This window comes from Meleagris gallopavo, chromosome 1, assembly GCF_000146605.3.
Source record: "Meleagris gallopavo isolate NT-WF06-2002-E0010 breed Aviagen turkey brand Nicholas breeding stock chromosome 1, Turkey_5.1, whole genome shotgun sequence".
Taxonomy (NCBI): domain Eukaryota; kingdom Metazoa; phylum Chordata; class Aves; order Galliformes; family Phasianidae; genus Meleagris; species Meleagris gallopavo.
Window position 1 is genome coordinate 40,142,478 of NC_015011.2, and position 19,748 is coordinate 40,162,225.

The following is a 19,748-nucleotide window of genomic DNA, read 5'->3' on the forward strand; positions in this document are numbered from 1 at the left end:
TAATAAATGTTCAATATAGTAACAGTTAATCTTCTTTATCACGTTAATTATCATGTAGATCACAACACTTACACTTGAAGATTTGCCAGCTTGTAGCCTCTCGACGCTGTCAGAGTGTTCAAATCTACAAGTTTTGACTCTGAGACGCTGTGGATTAGTTGCACTGGAAGGGCTAAGTAGCTGCAAAGACCTGAAGTATATCAACATGGAGGTACTAAGCATATTTGATTCTTTATCATAACTGGGTGAAAGCTGTCAGTGTTGCTGTTAAGGTGGTTGTGCAGTTGCATCCAAATGAATTTAGAGTCACAGAAACATAGTACCATTTAGATTGGAAAAGATTTTTGAGAGGGTCAGAGCTTGTGGTTTGCTCCTACTGCTACCCTGGACAGCATGTAGATTTTAGTGCTTTGAAAAAGGCATAGGAGTATCAGTAAAGTACTCCCCAAAATAAACTGAGTAACAGAAGCAGATTTGCATTGTACATAGCAATTTGCATTGCACTAAAACAGCATCCCACAAATGAATCAAACTATGCTAAGAAAAGTGATAGTATCAGCCTAGTATTATATACTAGTATATATAATAATTAGTATTACTATCACTTGATGGGTAAGTGACCTCAGTCTATCTGAGATCACGAATGGATAGGTAGGTACTGTTCACCATAGCAGTTGTTCAGCTTAGGCAGGAGTAGGTCCTTTGAAATGCAAACCCTGGATATTAGTGAAAAATACTCACATAAATGCTCTAGGAATTATATGGCATGTTACACTAGAGACATGATCTCTGGATACTTGTTACTGCACATTATCCAACACGATCTTCTAAATTTAACTTTTAACAAAAAAATTTCTGTATGCTGTATCTTATTTCTGGAATTTAATTTACATGAAACAACTCTTCAATGTTTTTTTATGTTGTTTAACAACACTCACTCATAAGAAAGTTAGTGTGCCCTCATTATTCATAGTAGACTTGTGAGTAAGTAACATCTGTTCTTTCCAATATATTTTTTTCCTTACTTTTCTCATTTGACATCAATTCAGAATGTAATTTCTGTGATTCATTAACATGATCGATCTATGAAAGCACAATAACAATATGAGAGCATAATATGCGTATCTAAGCTGACAGTCTTTCTAAGTCTGGTATTTATATGCAAAAAATTCTAGATCAAATAATGTCGTGTATGGAACTGTTTTGTTTTTTTTTGTTGCATTTTGTTTTGTTTCATTTTTATTTTATTATGAAATTTTATACCCTAAATAATATACAGGATTGTCTTACTAGGATACGTCAGAATACTTTGATGAAGGAGGGGACTTTTAGAAGATTCACTTCTATTTATGCTTTACTCATACCTTAATAATACACACTGATAATAATAATACTTTGACTGTACAGGCTGATTAGACTGTTGTCTTCCATGCAGTCTTAATGCAGAAACAGCCTCTTCTGTGAGGAATTGGTGTTATGGCTTCCATAGGAGGCATTAGTGCATCTTTGCCTGCAGCTGAAGCTAGCACCTAAATCTTGGAGGCAATAGAAATTAGTCTTTTTGGTTTAATCTGTTGGTTGCAAAGGCAATTTTTTTTTTTTTTCTTGGGTATCTGCTGGTGGAAGAGCAAAAACGAACATCAAGGGCAGCGAATAGCAAAATGAAAATCAGACTAAGCATTATTAAAACAGCCAGAGGAAGAGATGTTAAAAGAGCAAGAACTTTTGGAGAAAGAGTATTAGCTAAGAACTGTTAATGTTAGTAACCAAAAGACCTCTAAATGCAGATTTTCATTTTTAGTGCATAAAATTCCATTGAAGTTAACACTGTTCTCATTAATATCTAGACAATATAGTTTTTGCTATGGATTTTTCAGTTCAGTTTCCTAGGCTTTGAGAAGCTAGCAAAGCGTATTTGGAAAATACCCCTGTATCCTCAGATTCTCCTTACATTTTTTGTTTCAGCTTCTGGGTGTTTTCAGAGCCAGAAAGCAGTGTGAGTTACATCTTTGTTCTATACCAGTTGAACACAAAAATGCAGGTTCTGATTCATTAACGTATTTTCTTAATGGAAAAAAATAGAGATGCCCTTACTCCTAGCTAGAAGTTTAAGGTAAAAATAAGTGATGGTGATAATCTTCTCTATTTTTACATTTAATTCTGCTGATTCACTGCAGATGCTATTTAATATTCTGGTTTTCCTTTGTTACAGGAAAACAACATTCAGGTAATTGACTGTGAAAATCTGGAAAATCTCTGTATTCTGATTTTGAATAAGAACCATCTTTCATCAGTTTGTGGCTTGAATGGTTGCATAAATCTCCAGAATCTTGAACTTTCCTACAACAGAATCACTCGAATTGGTAAGAAAAGTAATGAAAAGTTATTTCAGTTTGAATAACTGAATATCTGTACTGCTTATATGCAAGGTTATACTTCCCTTAGATTCAAAGCCAGCCAACAGCTAAGCCCAAGGAGATTGAAGCAATGGATTTAGGACACACTTGTATTTTAAACTGTACTCAACTTCAAATTTATTCGTAGTATGGCTTAGCGACAGCAAGTATTTCTATGTATAAATCATTATCTGAGTGTGCTAACCATACTAACAGTGGACGACAGCCTTTCTTTCTGCTAACATGCTGCCCATTCTGGTTCCAAACTATTTTTCCATACTTACTTCTCTCTCTTGCTCTTCATTGCTGCTGATTGCCGCAAAGCTGGAAAAAAAAAATAAGTTTAACGTGCAGTTATGCAACTCGTTTAGGAACATCTAGTATGCTAACAGCTCTTATAATAAATTGCATTTGTAAATAGTAGTTGTTAGATCTGGCAGATTGTGGACCACTTAACATGCAGTCAACCAGGTAGCAGCATTCACATAGCCACAGACAACAGATGCATCAATACTTAAAAATTTTGGACCAAGAGGTACCTGTTGGCCAGCCGGGAATTTTTCATGTAGTGAACAAGGACTTACTTCTCTCCCTGTTGCACTGCTTGTCTGACTATGAAGTGCCTAAGGGGCAAGTATTGTGTCTCAGCTTCTGGCAAGCCATAAAAAATTGTATTGTGAGCCTTGTGTTGTATAGATTTTGTATAGAATGTTAGTAATCAGGATCCAGAGCTTTTGCAGCTGACAAAAAATTGCAAAGAATAGCACTGTCATCCTTGCTGTACTTAGTGGAGAAGCTAGTTTTTTTGGTTTTAGAATCATACACAGAGGGAAGACCATTAGTGGTCCCTCAAAAGCAGCATTAACAGTTGAGAAAACCTAGTAGAAAATTGCCAGATTGTTACATGAAACGAAGGTCTCCAGGAAGAAAGGAACAAATTTTCCCCAGGTAAGTATTGTAGCAGGTTGAACAGACCTAGATTTAACTTCCCTATGGTGCTAGTGGCTTGGGTTTTGGTACATGATACACTGTGGTATTTGTAAAGGCCATTAAAATAGAAATTACTGTATCACTTGAGGGTTACAATACTAACACAAATTAATCTTCAGAAATTTATCTGTTAAAATAATACTTTCTTATTATCAAGAAGAAATTCCATGTGGCAAGTAATAAGTTTTGTTTTAAATTGCAAAATATTTGAGGGAGGACTGAAAAGGCAAATTTCTAGCTATATTCTTGTTCCACACTGAATTTGAAAGCTGTATTTGGAAAGACATCTGAACAGGAGTAAAAAAAATTAAGGAGATTTTTTTTCATTTCATTTGCCCTGGTTTATATTATTAATTCTTTTTAAAGTATGTGTAGTGGAGAACTAGGTTTACAGCTGGAAAACAACTGGAAAACTATTTTAAGCTGCTGAATAAAACAATTGATTAAAGATTGTTATTAAAAATGGTTTCTGTTGTGTAGAAAAAACAGCCATAAAACACAAAATTGCAGCATTGTGAAGATGGATAGTGAAATTCTGTAGTAGCAAGTGTATTGCAAATAGAAATAGGAAATCTAAGAAAAAAATGTTGATACGTACAGTCTATAAATTTAGGATTCATACTGATATTTTGTTGTTTTTTTTTCCTAGTATATGCAAAATTAAAATAATCGTATTTATGAAGAATTTATATTATCTACAAATAAAGATACTGGAGTACCAACGTTTGCTATAAAATCATATCAGTATGCTAATGGAAAATGATTTTAAAAAAAGTTATTATTAAATGTTTGTCTGTCTTTGTGATCATTCTTTCATGTGTACTTTATTTGATAAAAATGTCTGCAAGGTTTCTTTAAGAATGATCTTTAGGGTTGGAGCAACTGTGTGGAACTGTATCTTTGTACGGAAAATGTAGACTAAAATCCTGTTGTACTTTCTGTTTTATTCAATATGGTGTTACATTTACTAAGTTTCTGATGAATTTGACTGGGTACACATTCACAATTGGTTTGGAATCAGTCCTCCACAGCTGCAATACAATGCAGTGTGCTTTGTTCATCTTTAACAAAGGGCATATGGTGTTGCTTTTCGTTTTTGTTGTTTATATTTGTAATACTTGCATTTTAATAACTTATTGTTATTAAAATTGTTGACACATTTTTTCTCTTTTTCTTTCCTCTAGCTAAAATATAGCTTTAGTAGGGAAAAAAATGGGAGTTAACTGAAAACCCTTTAATAATAAAAACATGAGAAATACATCTGTTATGTTTTTTCACTTAAAGATGTATGCTCACAAACAAAGTCGTTGAATCAGTAGTATATTGAAGTTCAGTGCTTATGTATTTGAAAGATGATTTACACAAGAAGTTAGAGGAAAAAGTAACATTTTGACTTGATTCACAAAAATGTGCTTTCTTAATTTGCCTAAATTGTCTGAGTACGTTGGCTAAAATCCCCACAGTGCTAAGAATAAAAGTGCATAACTAGCAACTCTTAAATGTTTCTTTGGACCTATTGTTTTTAAGAAAGCACACCAAGGATTTTTATCAAACATCTTTCAATTTTATTTATTTTTGTTTGTGTGTATGTTTTTCATCTTCATGTTCATAGTCACCTTTTAGTACTCTTGCATCATTCATCTTTGTCATGCTTACAAGTTACTTCGGAACTGCATTAATAGCTAAGACAGAGTCCCTAGTTAACAGATTGGAGCTCTACTTAGTCAACTGGCGTGTTACTTAAGTGAGAGTTCTCTACAAATTTTTCTGAAACCATGTGCTTTCTTTAAGAGAATGGCTTTTCCCATTCCTGTTGTTGATTGCATCATGTGAAAAACAGACAATATCTTCTGGAAATGTGCACAAGATTTTCCTGCTTATTTTGGATTTTGCATGTGTATGGAAGAGATATTAAAATACCAGACATTTGTATTATATTATTCTCTCTTTTGTATTTTTTTATTGGACTGTATTTGATAGTTCAGAATAGACTGTGGTCCCACTTGTATTATAGTGTTGATGTGTCTGTTTTGAGTAATGTTCACTCTTTCTATGACAGGTGATGAGGATGAAATGTAACAAAAAAAACTCACAAAATTTGTGCAGTACACCAAATAGGAAATTTGTAGATTCTGTGTTAACTCCTTGTATTAACCCCTTGCTTTTTTTACTCTATGTCTAGTCTATCCTCATTGTTCCATTCTATGCTAATTCGGTGCTTTTAAATTTATCAATACTGCTACTATGAAAATTTAAATACTGCTCTTGTGAGGAAATCTTGGAAGACATTAATTTTTAATGTTCTCTGAAAGGAAATTGTTTTGAGGCCACTAGATGGTGCTAGTTCCCTTTTTATTCTTACCTGAGCATGGAAAAAAAGAAAATATAGAACTGGATCTTGCAGTCAGGATAGTATGTCATAGGTATACTTTAATTTCTTTTAAAATAATTAAAAATCTGTATATTTATACCTAAACTGTTTTTAAGTAATACTACATAACATTTGTTTCATATACAGGACGTTGTCTCTTTAATATCCAATGTGTTATGTGATCGTGTTATTTTGACTAAATGCTTCCCATTTTTAAAATTACTGTAATTTGAAGGCCTGTATTTTTTGTTGTTTTTAACTGCACTGCCTTGGAATTTAATCTTTCATTTCTTTTTTTTCTTTATTTTTTTCCTTTCCATATTCTAAATAATTGATAGTGAAAGATGGTCTTTAGTCTTGTAATCTAGTTTATTCCCAGAAGTTTATTCACTTCTGCAGAGCTTGCTCAGCTTGCTTATGGAAGTTTTGGGTAACATAAAAATGAGACGAAGTATTACGTCAAACCTGTGAGGATTACTTGAAAGAAAAGTACTTAAAACTACAGTTATTAGTTGCTCAAGCATAGTAAGTGCAGTTTATCAGTTAAAAAAAATGTTCTGATCCAAAGTGTTTTTGAACTGGTCTATTACTTAGTTAATAGGATGAGAAATTTATGAACTATACACATAGTATTTTTGATAATTTTTTAAAATATATAACTAAAGCTAATTGTTACTATATATAATACAAGTATATTGAGACCTCTTTTTTTGGTAAGTAGAAACTAGCTTTTTTTATTTTTGGATGGCTTAATTCAGGTCATACCTTTTAATTTTCAGGTGGTTTGGAATCACTGAAAAAACTTCAGCAATTAACTGTGGATCATAATCAGTTAATTAGCACAAAAGGTCTTTGTGATGTACCTACTCTCATACATCTAGACTGTTCTTTCAATCATCTCACACAAGTTGAAGGTATTGAGAGTTGTGGACTGCTTCAAATTCTGAAGTTACAAGGCAATAACCTCCAGGAGGTAAAATCCTTGAATTAAGTGGTTGTTTATTGTGCCTACATCTTTCTTACCACAGTAATGTGGTTCAGTCTGTTGATCATCTGCGCACTGCTTGCCTGGGATGCGTGTTGTTTGTTGGTTGCTCTTGTTCTCCTTTTAGAGATTTTTCAAAGGGAAAAATTTTCATCAATGGTAGCTAAGTATTTTCTTGCTCCTAAGTCCTTGGAAAATTGGATGCTCAATAATTATATTTTATATCCCTCAATAATTGTCTCCTTCCTTGGTTTATCACATCTAGTCTTCAGTTTGTATCGTGCAATCATGACTGCTTAACATGTCACAAAATACCATTGTCATTCCAGATGTCGTGCCAGTTTAGTTTCAGGAATTTCTATTCAGCAATTCCTGAAAGTAATCTAAACTGGCACGACATGCTGAATAGAAAGGTAGTTTGCTAAGTGGACAATTAATTGTCCTTACTGTAATGATTCTCTTACACATCTGGGAGCAGAAAACTATTGTCAATAAGCAGCAGAAACAAAATATTAAGAGTATGGCTCTTGACTCCCTTTTTTGAAAATTTTTCTTGACTCTTCAAACTATGTGGAGAACACTGAAAAATATTTACCACCTGATTTGTAGCAGTTGTTGGACAGTTAGTGAGTACATAATAAGAAACTGATATATATATATATATATATTCAAAATGTGTTTTTTTGCTTGTATTTAATAATGATTGATGAAAAGCATCTGTTAAAAACTCTGCTGTTGTTTCTCTAACTTACACTAATTTTAAATAATATTCTCTTCTCTACTTAGCTTCCAAGGCTGGAAAATCACGTTCTGCTAAGAGAATTATACTTGGATGACAATAGCATTTCTGCTGTGAGAATGCTTTCTTCGTACTGGTTGCCACTGTTGCAAATGCTTTTGCTGTCTCACAATAGGTAAAAAAGAACAATTCTTTCATTTATGCAGTTGATACAGAGTAATTTACTAACATAACACTTAACTAATAAGTGTAATTCTCAGTATGCTTAAAATATCACCAGCTTTTTCAGATATTCTTCGAAAGTGTGTTGTTGAGAAGTCTACCTTTAATTATGAAAATTCAAAATAGCAGTAACTATGAAAAGTATTCTTTTTGTATTAGATGATAATTTTTGAGCATTATAACTTTATTAAAACCTTAGCGTTTCTTTTTTTTTCTTTATTTAGCAATTGTTTCTAGAGTATGTCTGTCAAACTTCATGTTTCTCAGCTAGTTTATTCAAAACAGACTTTAAATGCTATTTTGAATATAACTACTAGAGCTAAAATGTCCAAGTTGGAATGTTCATTAGGCTGCTTTTTTTGTTTCATGTACATGATGTATGAATGCTCACAAAACCAAGTTTTAGTACTGCATACCTTCTTTCAGTCTTCAGTGTAACAGTTCAGTTTGAAGGCATAGATTAGTAAGGAGGGACCAAAACAAGCATCATAAAACTAGATGATGCCTTGAAGTATTACATAATTGTCTTTCTTTTCCATTTAAGGGAAAAAAAATGAATAATTACAATAATTACAATTTAGAAAATGTATTTTCTTATTATGATGTGTTTATCCTGAATAGGATTTGTCTCACCTAAACAGGTAGAACATACTGTTACACACAGTATAAACAATATGTTCTCTGAACTAATAGGGTTTTTTGGAGGTTGTTTTCTTTTGTTTTTGACATTTAGTTATGGCTATGTCTGTAATGAAAAATTTTTAAAACTGCATGAAAACCTGATGTGCCTACAATGAAGACAAAATCTTAAGAACAACACAACAGGTTGTGTTGGTCTGGCCATGTAGATCTACCTTATGTCACAAGATCTTACACTTCTTATTTACTTTCCATTGCACTACTTTGTTTGTTCAGTGGCCACACTGTCTGGTCTACTAAAATTCTTCTTCTGAACTGAGAGAAAGCACATATAAATGGACGAGCAAGTTGCAAATTAGCAAAACAAAACAAACAAACAAACAAAAAACCCAATTCTTTATTTTCTTAATAAGTATTTGTACTATATGTCCAATCTTTGAGACGAACAAGACAAGATAGCCTTAAATGCACATTAAAGGCCTCAAGATTCCTGACATTTCAGTAGCCTGATCTTTTTCACCCGCTTTACGTATGCCTATAAGCCGCTCCATGTGTCTGTGCTATAGCATAAGTAACTCAATGTTCTGCATAGCAACAATGAATGTAATGGAGTAATCTGCTGAAAGAAAAGCTGTTTCTTTACTTTCATCCTGCAGCTAGAATGTTTTGTGGGTTTTTTTTAATTATTATTTTTTGTTTTTTAAGAATGCATTGAGTGTCATTTTATTTTTACTGGTTGCAGGAAGCCTGTATAGTTGTAATGCTGAAAATCTGTATTTTTTTAAAAAATGAAGTACTGCTGAAAGAAAAAAATTTACACTAATTAATAGGTCTTTGTTGTTGTTATTGTTGTTATTTATTTCTCAGATGTATTGTAAACCAAAAATTGCTACAGATAAAACTCCAAAAATATGTATTTTTTTTTAACCCTAGTGTAGCAACAAGGAATTACAGCATGTAGTGATGAACTACACGTGCATCAAATATAAAAATGCCAACAATTTTTCCACCTCTGCTTTTATTGAGTATTTTGCTGTGGCTTTTGCAGAGGGAGCATGTATTTGATTGATACACAGTTGACTGAAGTCAGTGGTGAATACCTACTTGGGTTAGTTACTGCAGCACTGTGGCTATGAAAATCTGCACTTTCTTTTAGACCAACTGGAAAGCACATTCAGTTCATTTTAAAATGGAACATTTTCTTTTTTCTTATACTGTAGATAAAGATTCAAGTATGCATGAGAAAAAAATTACATATTTAATACAGAGTCAGATTTCATGTGATATTTCTATTTACAAGTAGCGTCACTTAATTCTGTAGCTTACTGGTTAGTTGATTTTTCATTAAAAAAAGTTCTACAAAGTGACACTGAATCAATCTGCCCTTCAGTTAGTCTTTACATTTTTTTTGTGCAATATCACAATAGACAAACATCCCTCTTAATTTTGTTTTAATATGCCTAAATTCCTTTTGCTCTCTGATGTCTTCATTGTGATAACTTAAGTGTGGTATAAAAAGAATTAAATTGAAATAATGCAGTCGGCTGCAAAAATACTGTGACATCTGGGAAACTGATTTGACAAGGATAAAATTCTTTCTGAATTTGTTGTTCATGTGTTATTGGAACTAAATACATACTACTTAATAGATTTTTTTTTAATAGAAATAATAAAAAAAAATCAGATTAATTCTTTCTTCATGCATATTGTTTTCCCATCTTAAATATACATGGTATGTCTTTTTTCACCTATTTTCTCAGTTCCTTGTAAGGCATTCTGTTTTAAGAATTTAACAAATTTTCCAGAGTCAGCATAATATGTATAAGTGTCATGGGATATAGAATCCAGTCAATCCTGAAAAAGTTATACTTACTTATAGTGTTGAGTCCTGTACTTCCCCACTCTCTTCCTAATCTAGAGATTTTTTTATTTATTTATTTTCAGTAATTTTTTGCTAATCCTATGTTTAAGGGTGTAGCACTATGTACAATACTGATGAAAGGTACTTTTTCTAGGCTATTCACGAAAAAAAGTAAATAACTGCTACATTGCCGATATTGTATTTAATTATTAATTCAAAGTATGATGAATATTGCTAATTAAAGTGTTCTTACTCTTAAACTATGGAAAAAAATAAACATTACATAACTATCTGGATTAATGTAAGGGTTTTTTTATTATCTTTCCCTTCCTGTGAACATCAGTGATATTTTTTTCCTGTGGAAAAGCTGATTGACAGCAAGATTTGCACCATCCTAGAGTTACTGCTATCTGTGTTAAGAAAGCAGTTTTCATTTTCTGTTGCATACTTGCTACTATTCTAATCTCTTAAATCTTTTTTTCTGACTTTTTTTTTTTTGGTGACTATCTATGTTCTGTCCTGCTACAACCCTAAAAGGGAGCAGAAAGAGGAAACCATTGCTTGCTTTTTTTCAAATGTATTTTACTTTTGTGTCTTCTTTGTAATTTATATCTCTCATATGCCCTGGGCTAATGTGACAAGGTCAAGTAGTATTAAGTTTTCGGTAATGTCCTTTGTCTTTCTGGTTTGAATTTTCTTAGGGGGAAAAATTAACAAAGAATGTCAGTAAAGGGAAAGCTAGAGAATGACAGGAAAATGTTTTAACTCTCATAATGCCAACATGCCAACAACAGGCAAGGATAGTCTAGCAGTCAAATAGAATTCCTCATTCACCATATATACTTAGAGAGATCCACTAGCCCAACTCACCATAAATAAAATATTTAAGCATCATTTGTAAAAAGAAGAGTATTGTAAAAGCAGTGTTTCAGTTGCTCATATCAAGTATGGCATTTATTTTCCTAGATATTCTTGAATATGTGAATCTACAAGTATAATATGTGTCATGGATTTTCAGTCTTTCAACCATACTGTAATTATATTTGGTACAAGTATTTAATACTGTGTATGTATTGTGTAATTGACTGGTCATAAGAACCTAAAATACTGATATTTCCTGTACTGAGTACAAGACTTCTTTTAGGCTCAATGATTCTTTAATTAATGCTTCTTCGTATTTTATTTGATTCTGTGGAAAAGCAGTAGGGAGGTGATAGAACTAAACAGAACTAGAACCAGGCCAACATTAACATATGGTTTGAGAAAAGAATTGAGTATGATACATACTCAATTGGTTTTATTTCTGTTTCTCTGAATTTACTATTAATACATTGTCACACATAAATATGTTTTTGCCAACTGAATGAGGAAGTTTTGTTTTACTTTGTTTACGTATATGGCAATTATCAGTAGGAATAAAGAAACAGCAACCAGTGCTTTGTCAAGAATTTACCCAGAATTAAGTCCAGTACTGTACTTCAGTTCTAATGCCTGTACTGGAGAGCAAGATATAGTAGTCACACATTTCAGCAACAAACAAGCATTTTTGGTTCTGAACAACTGTAAATTTGTATAGTAAGTAAGTTACAGATTTTGAATGGTCGTGTTTGTGACCATAGGAGTTGTGATTTAGGGCTTACAAAGACAAATAATACTGCTATATGAAAAAAATACTGCTTCCCATGAAGATTAACCGTTAGAAAGTGACCACACCCGGTGCCACTTATAATACCATTCTCCTACTATGCTTAGAAGTTGTCTTTGCATGAATGGAATAAGTTGCCTGAAAGTATGTTTTTAGAAAATATAGATTTTGTATGCGTTTATACGTAAACATTCAAGTTTTAATTGAAGATTTTTAACATCCCGATTCTTTTTTTTTTCCTTCTCCGTATGTATTTAACGTAAATCAAAAGTAACTTTTTCAGTCCAAGATCCTTTGTACAGATGAACATCAGCTCAGTTTCCTTGTGTTTATTCTTCAGCAGTACAAGTAGGAATTTTGTCATGGTCTTGATGCTGATTGTTGTGCAAGAAAAGCTCCAAGTGCAAGAAGTACCGTTTCGTAGCTGTGTAACTGGCACTTTATTGACACTGTCTTACAGAAGTACCCTAAGAGAGGGAGCACTGAAAATGTACTACAAGAAAGGGTAAACTTGACTATTTAGGAAATACAACTTTGAAAAAAATTACATCAGTTTTAGGATCTAAGAAACAAATGAGTATAAAGGATGAGCAAGCTGATGATAAATGAATGAAATGGGCTAGGGAAAAGCAGATTTTATTTTCTCTCCCACATCCAGGTCTTCTGTGTTATTCTAGCTATCATGCTTAAAGAAAAGCCAATTGAAATTTTTAAATTTTACAAGACTTCAGATTCTGTTAAAAAAAAAAATGGAATGAATTATTTACTGGATGAAAAAAAATAGTAGCATTTAAATAGTAAAACTTGAGCAGCTGTGAAGGCTAAGAAGTGCTTTTAAGTTAAAGGAGGAATTTTGGTAATTAATTCTATCACTTGGATAGCTTAGTGAGTTAGATTTAATAAATGTAAAATATTCTGGCTCCTGTGTATTTATGAACTGCTATTTTCTTTAATTAAAAAACAATCTTCTCTTTTGTTCTTAGCTTAACTGAGCTTGTACCTTTAAATTCATTTGTATCTTTGGAAAAGCTGGATATCAAAAATAACTACTTATCAGGTGAGTTTGTAGAATCATAGAATGCTTTGGTTGGAAGGGACCTTCGAGATCATCTAGTTCTAGCCCCCCTGCTATAAACAAAGACACTTCCATCTAGATCAGGTTTCTCAGTGCTCCATCCAGCCTGGTCTTGAATGCCTCTGGGAAGTGGGCATCCACAGTCTCTCTTGCAATCTGTTCCAGTGTCTCACAGTAAAGAATTTCCTCCTAATATCTTGTCTAAATGTACTATCTTCCACTTTAAAGCCGTTTCCCCTCATCCTCTTGTCTTTATAAAAAGTCCCTCCCCAGTTGTCTTGTAGCTCACCTTTAGGTACTAAAAGGCCGCTATGAAGTCCCCCCAAGCCTTCTCTTCTCCAGGCTGAAAAGCTCCGATTCTCCCAGCCTGTCCCCATAGGGGAGGTATTCCAGCACTCTGATCATCTTCTTAGCCCTCCTCTGGACCTACTCCAACATTGTTGTATAAAAAACAGTAAGATTTGTATGAAAGCATTTTAAAAAGCTATGCAATCAAGAAGTTCTAAGTTATATTATAAAATTATTTGAATATTGATTGATTTAAATATATATAGTTCAAATATTATTTATGAGGCATACAGAAAATATTTACATATTTTTCAAACATAGGTGTTCCAGATACAGCTAATAATTGTATTGTATTGGTAACAAAATTGTTTGCAATGCTTCTTGGTTTTGGTGTTGTTTGTGATTTTCACTAGAAATAGTCCTGTTTCACATTCAAATTGATACATTATTTTCTTTCCTACTTGATCACAGACCTTAAAAATGTCATTACATGCTTAAGTGGATGCAATCATCTAAGGGAGTTGTCACTCAGTGGAAATCCTCTTCTCCAAGAAAGGAATTGGAGGTAAATAAATAAATAAATAAATAAAATTACTAAATTAAAAAATCAGCAAAAAACTGCAAATAAATGTTTTTAGTCAAAATACGTTAAATTTGACTAACATTTCTATGTTAGAGTAACTATAATTTTGATTAAAAGATTTAATGATTTTTCATGTGGGAAAAAAAATGTTAGGGCAGTGCTAGCCTTTTAGAGATTTTTGTTTGGGTAGGACTTCTGTGAATGTAAATATGCATCTTTTCATGAGTCTCCTTAAAAACAGAAAGACCTACATAAATATGTGACTAAGAGAATACTGAGATGTGATATGGCATTCCATCTTGGAGAAATACATATTATTTCAACTATTAATTATCCTACACTGGTAGTTAATTTAAAAAGAGGCTGGTAATTAGTTAACCTGTCTCTGACTAGTGACCAGAGATTCTTCTGGAACTCTGGAAAAATATGCCCACTGTGGGACTAATAATGATAAGTCCCATTCTGTAGTAGAAAAGAGATTATAGAACATAGTGTAGGTAGCAAAGGAATTAAAACTGTGTCTTCAATTGCAAACTGATATTATACTCCTAAAGCTGTTTGCTGTCATCTATTTGCTTATTTTCTCATGACTTTAAATAGCTTTTAAGACTATAGTTTTTGATAAATTTAGGTTTGATTTACAAAAATATATGTATATATTTTGTTTTAGTGGAGATCTCCTGGTTTGTTGATTTTTTTTTTTTATCTGAAACCCAATACATAAGCCTGTCCATGAACACTTAAAAGTTTCTGAGAACTGTTCAGTTAAAGTACAGTAGCAGTCAATGTACAGTGTGCTCTTTTATCTTCTCTTGAATTATTGCTTTGTAGTACACATGTAGGCCATTGAAAGCAGAAAGACAAGTTGGAAATGCAATTCTAGACTTTTGGGTGATGTTTCAGGGGTATGTTGTAGAAGTAGAGTGTCTGTAAACTCTTAGTGTGATTCCATTAAATGTACAATGAACTTCTTTAATCAGTAAGACTTTTTTTACCAGTCCTCTCAGCTAAGGAGGTCAAGTATATACCTGGAAAAGACCTAACATAGTAAAATTTCTGAGGATGTGAAATGGAACACAACAGTTGGACTTTCTTTTCAGATGCAATTAGAAGAGACTGATGTTTTGATGAAGAAAATGCATTGTTTGGGTTTTTGTTTTTTTTTTTTAATCTTAGCACTTTGAAACCATTTTCAGGCCATTTCTATAAAAAGTACTATCAAAGTCTGTAATTCAAAATTTATTATTTTTAAACAAAAGGTTTAAAGATCCTTTTTTTTAAAAAAATTGTCAACTTAGAACAATTTCTTCTCAAATGACAGAAGTATGCTCCTGGTAGTACTAGATATATTTGATCTCCACTTAGCATATAAGATCACTTCCACAAACATTTACTTCATTGTTTATGTACATAATAATTTTTTATAATTAAAACTAATCCTCCTGTAGTTGCAGGACAGTTAAACATGAGATTTTACACTGCAGTATTACATAAGGATGCGTTTAGATTGTGTACGTATTTGATACTTCAGATTACCTAAGTATAGTATCAGCGTTTAGGGTATTTGTTTGTTGACTGTGTAAATAAATTTCTGTGGGTTTTTGGTTGTTGGTTGTTTTTTTTTTCCCCCTTTAATGAACAGACTTATTTACATTTCCATGTTTCATGCAGGTAATTTTGTTAATAAAGTTCAGTGACTGTGACAGTATGTTAAATTCTCATTTGCATTGCTTTAATTCTTAATTTTTGAGAGAACTAGCTGTTATTTCCCTTGTAATCTTGAGGGGAAAAGCTTTCTGATTTCTCATTTAACTATATGAATGGACACTTCGGCTTACTTGACTCAATACAACTTTTGTGATTAAACAAGAGTATCATTTGTCTCAAGGACTTAAAGTATGAGATGGTAAAATATGGATTTGCTGAATACAGCATTGACCATAACTTCAGGCAGAATGTTCAGCTGAACTTTACATAACCTCTTGGTACCAACAAAGGAATTAGTTGTAAAATTTCCCATTCGGTTTAGTACTTTCATGTTCAGCCAGCGATAACACCAACAAAAGTGAAGTAGTAAGAAATTGCTTTTTAAAAATTGAACCCTTGGATCAGTCTGATCACTCCTATGGGAATGTGTTTCAATGCTGTGATGATTAATAGAGACTCTTAAGTGACAGAATATTCACCAGGAAGTTTTCACTAAGTGAAATATTGGCTCAGCCCTTCACCGAGAAAAGCCCAGCTGGAAAAACTAGCATTGAGATCCCATAGCTCTAAGAGACAATACTTCCAGCATCAATCACCTTTGATATGGCACTTTTTTAAAGTTTCACTATTCAATATCTGCTTTGGTAATTCCTCCCTATCTGTTCAAGGATTGTCTGTCTAAAATTATCAATTTATTTCAAATCTATTTCTGGCAGCATTGTTCTTAAGTTAATAAACACTGGAAAAGGAAAGTTTTATATTTTCAAAAACCTAATAATCTATTCTATTGAACCACATTTTGGAGTTTTCTAACTCAGTCATAGAAACTTTTGCTAATTTTAAATGTAGTGTGTGCTATCTGAGCAAAGTAATAGTCCTTCACCTTCACAGAGAATAATCAGGAAGTTCTAACATTTTGAAAGCTGTTATCTCTTTTTATAGCAAAGGAACTTAAAATCTACACTAGATACTTTTTCCTGTGTATCAATAACTTAATGAAAATATTGAGTGTTGATGTGTTGCTTTGAATACTTTAGCAGTATTAAAATTTTAAACGAACTAGTATAAGAAATATGTAAAGCAAGATCACAGACTACAGTAACCTAAAAGTGTGAGAATTGTTTAGTAATTTTTTTAAATAGCACATGAATTTCATTCTTAAATAAGTGGCTCCTACTGTCACAAAAACAAAATGTTATCTCATTTGTCATCCCTTTCACTGACCCAAGTTCAAAAGTGGATTTTTTCATGTTGGTCATGCTGAATATCATATTGCTTTATGTAAATTATTATGCAAATGACTGTAGTATGAAGACTGACAATGTTTTGTATTCAATGCTGTTTTTAAATCTAAGCCTCTAAATGTCAGCAAAATCCGTACGGTACAATCCTGTGTATTGCCTACTAATCAAATACGTTGCAGGTGCTTACGCACAGGAGTGTCAAATTTTCCCGTTGATCAGGCTGGTGAAGTACTAGACATAATGAACTGAACATATTTTTTACCTTCTCGTGTTCAATACTTCAGCAGTGTATACCAACAATGTATTGCTAAGAAAGTGATTCTTCATATCAGTTCCAAAGTTTATTAATGATAATTTTATAGTTAATATATTTACATGTGAAATAAGAATACATACGAATACTTTGTTAACTATCATTATGTTCTGCTTTGTTATATGTTTTTATTACTAAAGTGGAATTTTTAACTTCTTTTAAAAATGAAATTAATAATGACTTTTTCTTTTTTAAGACCTTCCCTATGTAAGGTCCTTCCTAGGTTACATTTTCTTGATGATGAAAACTTGCATTATAATACTTTACCCACAACTGAAAGAATCAAAGCATCGGAATCAAGAACATTTCTTGAACTTTGTCAAGTTCAAATTGAAGAAAATGTTTTACTGAAGAAAAAGGTTGTTGAAGAGGGGTATGTATTTATATGGACATAAATTGCTTGAAAAAATATGTTTTAATGTACTTTTAGTACAGTTCTCTATGTTCTTATTATGAATTTTACTTACCCTTTTGCCTGGAAATATATATTTATGTTAAGAAAGAGATTAAGATCATTAACTACAATGCAAGGAATATTTCACACATTAATATATTTGTTGGTCTTGACTTTTTTGTTTTAAATACAAGAGAAGAGGTTACTCAACTCAAAAGATTCTTGAGGTAGTAGCAGCTGGATGAGTTCTTACACACAACATAGTACAGTGGAAGGTTAATATAGTTTCTTAAAACAAGAAAGTGATAGAATCATATTAGCATGACTTCCAGTTTCAGCTTAACCAAACCTAGTTCGGATATAAGTGCCCTGATTTTTTTTTTTTTTTTCCTACTTTTTAGAATATTATTCGTATTCTAAATGATTGGAAAGCTGAAAAAGTTGCATGCTGCTTGCTCTTAAGGAGATGGGTTGTATGTCTTTGTTTATAGGTCTTTGATTTTATCAAACTTGCTACTTCATTATTATCACAATTAGTCATCCTGTAGTAAAAGTTATTTGTACCTCTTATCTTTTCATTGCTTTGCAATATATAGATATCGCAAACCACACGTATTTTCACACTTGGGTATATTGCCCATTTTCTTATTTCTGAGTTCTTTCACATTTTCTATCAGATTTTACAACATCCTTGTAGTTCTTTTAATATTTGACTTATCTGATGATGTTTGGAAATATAATTTCCTTGATCATGCCAGGTACTGAACCAGAACAAGTGGAGCTTGTGACATTTGACGTCTAAATTTCTGCTTGTGTGATTTGTTAGGCTGGGAAAATTACCCACATTTTCTCAGCATCTAGCTATTACCTATTGTGTCTTGTTAATGTTTAAAGGGATATTATTTTGATTTATCATTGGATGTTTTTAAAGTGCAGTAAAATCTTCATTGCTCACAGAACTGAGATTTCTTTGAAAAGATACTCATACTAAGAATTAGATTAAAATTGGTCTGGGAGAAATTACGAAGTTTTCTTTGACAGATGAAGTGTTTAGATGGTTCTTGGAACTCATATATTTCCCCTTCAGACCCCTCAAGAACACTTCTCTACTTTAATTTTTTGTTTCTGGTTTGTAAATAGGAAACGGACACTTCCTAATCCATTTATCATTTGAAATGGTACTCGTGCTTGAAAGGAAAACAAGGGAGAAAAGAAAAGTGTTTCTCTTCCTTAATTGTAGAGGAAAAAATTCTTATATTTAGAGTTCATACCTGCTTCATTGCAGAAAAAAATGCCATACTATAATTAGAATATGAATATAATTTATCTGGAGTAGAATCTCTTATAGATACATTTTTGCAAGATGATAAAATGTGTGAAGGAAAGGTAATATTCACAAAATTGAACTGTTTATTTAACCTAGGTCTACAAGAATGGACAGGTTAACAGGTAAAAAGTTGTTAGATAGTAGGAATGAGACCATTTATTATTGTGGTTAATGGTTCATGCTATTCTCTTGAGATTGAGACTTATCATTCAAACACATTTATTAATAACCTAGAGCAGAAGATGGAATGCACACTTACCATGCTCCTAGATGACCCCAAATCTGGGGGAAATGGTTTATATGCCTGAGTATAGAACTGCCATACATGAACCTAAGCATGTTGGAGATGCAGACAAACAGGAACCTTGTGAATTCAACAAGAACAAGTACAAAGTTCTTTACCTAAGGGATGACTCCTCCCATCAATAAAGGTTCAGACTAGCTTACTGGGAGTGTCTCTGCTGAAAAAGACCTTTTGAGTGTGGATGAATAAGAAACTGAATATAAGTCAGCTATGTGCCCTGTTATCAAAGAATTTTAACAACATCCTGGGCTGCAGCTGCAGAAAGATGGCCAGTAGATTGTGAGAAGTGGGTATCTTCCCCCTTTTTTTTTTTTTTTAGCCCTTGCATCTAGGATACTGTGTCCAGTATTTTGGATCATCAATAAATATGTGGGTCTCTCTGAAAATACTGCCTCCTATTTATTTTTATGGAAACTATAACAGATGCAAAGAGCACAATAGCACTATTTGACAGAGCAAATACTCAGATCCAAAACACTATTTTGCAGTGTAGTCACCGCCATTAGATATGCATTTTTGCCAGAGATGAACAAGAGCCTGCATGCCTCTCTTGTAAAAATCTGCACCAGCAGAAATAACCCATTGTTTCACAGCTGCTGTGATGGTGTCCTTGCTAGGAAAATATTGTCCATGCAGTCCATCTTTCATAGGCCTGAACAGGTAGA

The 19,748-nt window shown here is 32.6% G+C and overlaps 1 protein-coding gene across 1 annotated transcript in view; it reads left to right on the forward strand.

Annotated features, from left to right (window-relative positions):
- Positions 1-19,748, forward strand: part of LRRIQ1 (leucine rich repeats and IQ motif containing 1) — a 99,117-nt gene that overhangs the window by 8,893 nt on the left and 70,476 nt on the right. Inside the window, 7 exon segments of the mRNA XM_010708783.3 lie at positions 59-211; positions 2,213-2,363; positions 6,537-6,730; positions 7,529-7,656; positions 12,832-12,905; positions 13,683-13,776; positions 17,255-17,431. Of these exon segments, the coding sequence (XP_010707085.3) occupies positions 59-211; positions 2,213-2,363; positions 6,537-6,730; positions 7,529-7,656; positions 12,832-12,905; positions 13,683-13,776; positions 17,255-17,431 (971 nt within the window).